Below are 6,000 nucleotides of genomic sequence, written 5' to 3'. Positions count from 1 at the left end.
CTGCGCGCCACCCACCGCGCGCTGGAAAAAAAAATCGCGACTGAAGTCGGCCCAGGTTGAAAAATGCGCGACGGTAAACAAACGCACATCCCTTCGCCAACGTGCCGACCACCGATCATTTCACAAGAATCTGTCGAATTAAATTTGCGCCATGTTGGAATATTCAACTTAGCTACTTTGCTTGAAGTTACGTACATCTATCAGAACTTTATAAGAAAACTTACAATTTTGGTTGTAATCTATAGCATCATACCTGCAATAAGTATAACCTTTGTTAGGTGTATCATATTGCGTTTCTTGTGCTTCAGTTTTGTGGCTGGGTTCTTCTTCTTCACACAGAATCAAAACATAATTCCCGGCACTAATGAGTTTAATAAATATATTTTCACTGGTGCTTTTGTGTATGGCTATCCTTTGCATGTAAACCCCCTCCTGCACACCTTTTGTATCGGGAAAAATTTTTTGCGAGTGAAGTCGGCAAGGGCTGAAAAATGTGCGAGGGTAAGCGACGAGCAGCCCTCCGACCACGCGCCGCCCACCGGCAAGCGTGCGATCAGCCCCAGAGCCGTATATTAAAAGCCTTTTCAGCTTTCCGACCAATGAAGTCTTGAAATATGGGGCGCTATCAATCAGCCTATTCTCACTATTTGAACCCATATCCAACATGATCAGCGTCATTTTGGGTGGCAAGTGGGTTGGAGGGATTGAAATGGATATCTCTCGCAATCTGCGAAAGTTGTGAATTTTTCGTGCAAATTTGGTGAACGCCACCTAGGGAGCGCAATGCACGTTTGGAATTGTCGTCTGCTTCTGTCGTTGTCCCCCTACCGGCAGAACCGCCTGCTGCGACACATTCTGTTGTCGGTATGATTTTTAAACACATTTACATGAATAGTTTTTAATATAAGTTTATATCCATGAAATCCAGCTGGGATTGTACAGCACAGCGCCGTTTTTGGTACGATTTCGTTGTGTTCACTAGGCCTAACACCGGCGACAAAACGTATTATTTTCAGTTAGATATCGATGGATGAGCGTAAGTTGAAACTGATTTCCGATAAACGTATATGAGGATGTACATTTGCAGCGTAAAATCAGGGCAGTTTGTGAAAATGTTTGTCCCAAAATCCCCGCTTCACTGTGCTTGCTTTCGTCGCCAATTTGGGTGGCAGTAAGATGTCATGGCGACCTGAAGGCGACCCCCTTGGTAAAAAACAAACCAATCAGAGGAATAAAACTGCGATTGACAGGTCGAGCCTCTTTTTGTGACTCCTCCCAATGGCCAGACTCCCTTTTAATATACGGCTCTGATCAGCCCTCCACCCGAGCGCCACCCACCGCGCAGGGGAAAAAATACGTGAGCGAAGTCGGCCCAGGCGCCTATAGCTCTCATCACCGCTCCCGCCCAACATGAACTACAGAACAAATAATTCTGGGTGGCTTAGTTTTGTTTATTAGTCCTCTTCAGGACCTGCCTTTCCGAGACATACAGAATACTGAGACTAGTTTCCGATCGCCGTCCTCCAAGCAACTGCAATACTGCCGATATGGCTTCAACCTTCTTCCTGCAGCATACTGTTGTACCGCCTCTGCCAGATATACACAATCCTGAAGCTAGTTTAGTTTCAGACCACCGTCTTCCAAGCTACCATATTCCGTATTCCAGTATTCCATATTCCAGCTGAATCCAAGTGCGTCTCGCTCTGCAATCCTGCAATCTTGCTGTTCATTCGGTTCGGCAAATTTCCCGGGAGACGAAGAATGTTCCTGCTGAAAAGATACAGAACATCAGTGCAACCCAGAAATGCCCAGTGGAAAGCAAGAATCCGAAACCCTCAATATAGGTAAGAACAGGCATGGCCCAATAAGACGCCAAGATCACGCGCACGCAATCCCCTTCTAGAGAATGTGGGTTTGCAAGAGCACTTGAATGGTAGACCCTGAGAACTGCCCTGGGAATATTCCACCGAAGTATCGCGCAAAAGGCTCCCGTGAACAGCGCGAACACGAGAACTAGATACAGGCGCCCCAAGACTGCGAAGCTGATTATTCCGGCCGCGAACACGAACGCCTGCGCGGTTTTTGCCATCAGGAGGCCTCCACGAAGCAATTGGTCTACTTGGAGCTTCATCGTACAAGGGAATGCGGTACGCGAATGGGCACTAAGAGTAGGATAGAATAAGCGCGAGAGCGAGACCTTAGAAGTAGACGCGAGGGAAAGACGGGAAAAGCGAAGCGGTAGAAGCGAGAGACGGAAGATAGAAGAAGAAAAGCGGAAGAAGGAGAGAAAGGGAAGACGCGGAAGAAGAGACGGAATAAGAAGAAACGCTGGAAGAAGAGACGGAATAAGAAGAAACGCGGGAAGAAGAGACGGAATAAGAAGAAATGCGGGAAGAAGAAACGGGAGAAGAACTGAGGAAGCGGCTGGATCGAGAGACAGAAAGACAGGTTGTGGAATATATACCGTTTTGCATTTCAAATACTCCTTCTCATTGTCTTTGGTGAAACGACAGTTCCTTTCATCACAGTTGGTGGCCGCCATTAACGAGATTTAGTACATCGAAATATGTTCACAATAACGGTTTTGAAAGCATGATAAACCAGTGGCGCTGTTCAGTACTAACACGGCCTTGGTGATATCACCATTGCTAAACTTAGATTTGATAACTTCCTCTACTGCATCGTTTTTGTGGAGTTCGTCCGATCTAAAATCCCAGGAAACAGAAGAAGACATTAGTCAACAACTATCCTGTGGATGTCCCCACAGTCCCGGAATATCCGTAATCGCAAAATGTCCCGTTCAAACTTTGTGTGGACTTCCATGGGATATCTTGACAGGATGATTTTGGGAATGTCCGGTTGCGACTGGTTTGGATTATATTATATTTTGGACAAACGACGCATGTATCCTTGCTTGCAACGGTTCCTTGCAACGCTATTATATCGGCTATCTCCTTGCCCGTTCCTGTTTCGGAGTCGTATATGCAAATAAGCTTCAAGATGGTTATATAACGTTAATTGGCACTAGTATAAACAAAGGAAGCAAGCAAATACTAAGATAACTTTTAGAGAAGCATCACACAGCTTCACAAAATTGTTGAAATATACTCGACAAGCACAATCTATTCACCTAAACGTCTTCGCAGTAAAGTTCTGATGAGAGAGTCTGGGGACGTCACTTTCCGCCTCGTTCAACTGGCTTCAACAGCGGCACACTGCGACATTGGGAAAGGGCCACGACTGCAGTCGGAATTATAGACAAGCCAATCCAGAAGTCGGATTTGAGGTAGGAAAATTGGGCGCAGCGCGCATGCTCCCGAAAGGGACTATCGCATACGGGAACATATGTATGATACCGATAGGGTAATGTTTGTCCCTGCTTCAGAGTCAATGTGACCAAATTTCTCTTCTGAAAACAGATTACATATTAAATAAACGAGTTTTATAAGTTCGCATTCCATCTGCAGCCAAAACGATGAAGACGTAAGCCAGGCGCACGAATGGGAGCGCAGCGCAGACGGTTGTCTCCGAGGTCGTCTGCTTGGCGTTCGCATTGCAATATACTAAGTGAAAAGCCCTCGGTAAATACGTTGACTTTCGCTTACCAGTGAGAGTCCTGACGTAACCATGTTGCGTGACACACGGTGTTACACTCCTGGCTTTACGAACACGTTGGGCGCTAACCAGAAACAACATTCCGCGAGCAGATCACAGAGAAGACGCAAGACGGCGTCCCCTAGCCCCTAGCATTCCAGTGCCGTGTATGCCAAAGGGAGTCTGGCCATTAGGAGGAGCCTAAAAAAGGGGCTCGACCTGTCAATCAAATTGAGCGTTTTTCATTGGCTGCTGTTTTCTATGCGGGCCGCCATGACACCAAAATTTCCCCGCGGCGTAGCTTGGAACGGCGAAGCGAGGATTTCATGAAAATTTTTTTTCACAAATTACGTCAATTTTATTCCGTAAGTGTACATTCTGTTGCAATTATCTTGCAAATCACCTTTAAATTACGCTCCAGTGTCGATGTTTACCTGAAAATAATATGTTTCGTCGTCCTTGTTAGGCCTAGTAACGACAGCGATCACAGGCAAATAGCGAGAAAAACGCTACAAATGGCCAAAAATTTTCATTTTATGACATACTTTTATTCATATACACACCTTTGCCCGTTCTTGGTTCAGTCTTGTTATGTTTCATAGTTGAAATACGTATAATACCGGCAGTCTGTTCCAACTAGCGGTTCTGCCGGCCAATCAGTTCTGCTAGCAAGCACTTCTGCTTCTGCTACTTCTGCCTTCTGCAATTCTGCGTCTTCCCGGCGTGCCCCTCACCATCCAGATGGCGCCGTTAAAAGTAGACGCAAAATCCATTATGTTGCTAGGTCGTCAGGGAATAGCCTATTCAATCTAATCCAATCCAGTTTCCCGAAAATGTCGGCACCCAGTTAATACAGGTAATATATAGCTTGGATAGCCTGGGGTTAATAGCGAACTGTATTTTGGCTCGTGATTGGCCAGAGAGCTCAAAAAGTGGGTGGAGCTCCAGGTATAGGCATGTTCCATTAATGGCCAGACTCCCTTTGGCATACACGGCTCGCCCTGCCACCTGTCCGTCGGTCGACAAAGCTGCCAAGCAGGGGGATCGGACTCACTCAAAAAAGCGTGACCACGCGGGAGCTGGCCATCCGTTGGTCATGGAAGGCGTTGCCTTCCGTTGGCTGCTTCATTCCGTTAAACGACGTGCTCGTTTTCCTAAATTCGTCACTTGTTATCTAAATTCGGCGTACTATGTGCTTATCTCACATGTATTCGTTAAACAAATAAGCAGTGAATATTTTTCCTACTGCAACACTTGCTTGTGTGCTGCTGTTCGTTTATCACTTTATTATTATGAAACTCGATAGACCAGAGCACGGAATGGCGGGTGGTTTCGTTTTTGCCATTTCCGCGGTTCCCGTTGGTTCGCAGAGCAGCATGAAAATGGCGATTTACTGCGTGTATTCGTCTTTGGAATTACGTTGCCTTCGGAAATACATGCCTACATTTGTTACAATGGGTAACGATTTATTGATTTCGCTCGCAAAGCATGGTGCGACAGTCCCTTTAAGTGACGTCACGCATGCTGTCGTCTGCTTTAACCCTTAACCAACTCTGTTCGTTGCGCAAGCACCGTTGTGGTCACATGATGCGCAGAGCAGCTATCGAACGTTTTCTTTCGGATTTCCGGACGGGTTTCTAGTGTGTAGGTGTAATGAAATATGGTATGTTTCACAACACTTTCAAACTTTAACACCCTGTAGTTGGTGGACAGACCAGGCAGGAAGGACAAGACCGGTTTAATACTGTGGCCGTTTGGCCAAGAAAGAATGAAAAGGGGGTCGGAGGCACCAGGAGCGCGAGAGGGACGTGACACAGGTGCTTGCTTCGTCTGCGTCACGGAGCGGCGCGTCGTCTGCTACATGGCCCCCCGCTGGAGACAGTGCCAAACTGTTCGACCATGTAACGGTCTTGGCTGCAGGCTGGTGGGACGGAGGAGTAATGTCGGGCCGACGACGTTGAAGGGGGAACGGGACGTCAGGGAGAGCCGAGACGACTGGCGGGCAAGCTTGATCCTCGCCGCCGAGGGTCGTTGCGGGCGAGTAAGGAAACTACTAGGGTCGAAAGACGGGCGAGATCGGCTTGGAACTGCGCCACAGCACCCGTGAGGTTCGAAGGATGGGTGTCAGTAATGGCGGCGCAAGTGGCTGGGTCAGACGCAACGGCGTGGGAGAAGGAAGCGGCAGCAGGAATTGCAGCAGGAATTGCAGCGACTTGCGGAGGGGAGACCTCCATTATCTTGTCCGCGTGAGCGGCCAGGTCTTGCAGAGGGAGGGTGGTTGCCGTGGCCAAAATCATTTGCACGTTCGCGGGCAGGCGGCTCAGGAAGAGCTCCTTTAAAGGAGTACAGAGGGCCATCAAAAAAAAAAAAAATTCAGATTAAGACGTCTGATGAAAGTGTGTGTGT

At 47.6% G+C, this 6,000-nt stretch overlaps 1 protein-coding gene across 1 annotated transcript in view; it reads right to left on the bottom strand.

The window, feature by feature from the left end:
- Positions 1-1,499: 1,499 nt before the first annotated feature.
- The window catches only part of LOC135371085 (caspase-3-like), a 174,297-nt gene continuing 169,796 nt past the window's right edge, over positions 1,500-6,000 (bottom strand). Inside the window, exon 9 of the mRNA XM_064605086.1 lies at positions 1,500-1,770. Within this exon, the coding sequence (XP_064461156.1) occupies positions 1,727-1,770 (44 nt within the window). The 3' untranslated portion in view covers positions 1,500-1,726. The remainder of the gene's footprint in view (positions 1,771-6,000) is intronic.

The sequence above is a fragment of the Ornithodoros turicata genome, chromosome 10 (genome assembly GCF_037126465.1).
Source record: "Ornithodoros turicata isolate Travis chromosome 10, ASM3712646v1, whole genome shotgun sequence".
Classification (NCBI taxonomy): domain Eukaryota; kingdom Metazoa; phylum Arthropoda; class Arachnida; order Ixodida; family Argasidae; genus Ornithodoros; species Ornithodoros turicata.
The sequence above is the reverse complement of the archived record's forward strand: the minus strand, read 5'-3'. Positions and strand labels throughout refer to the sequence as shown.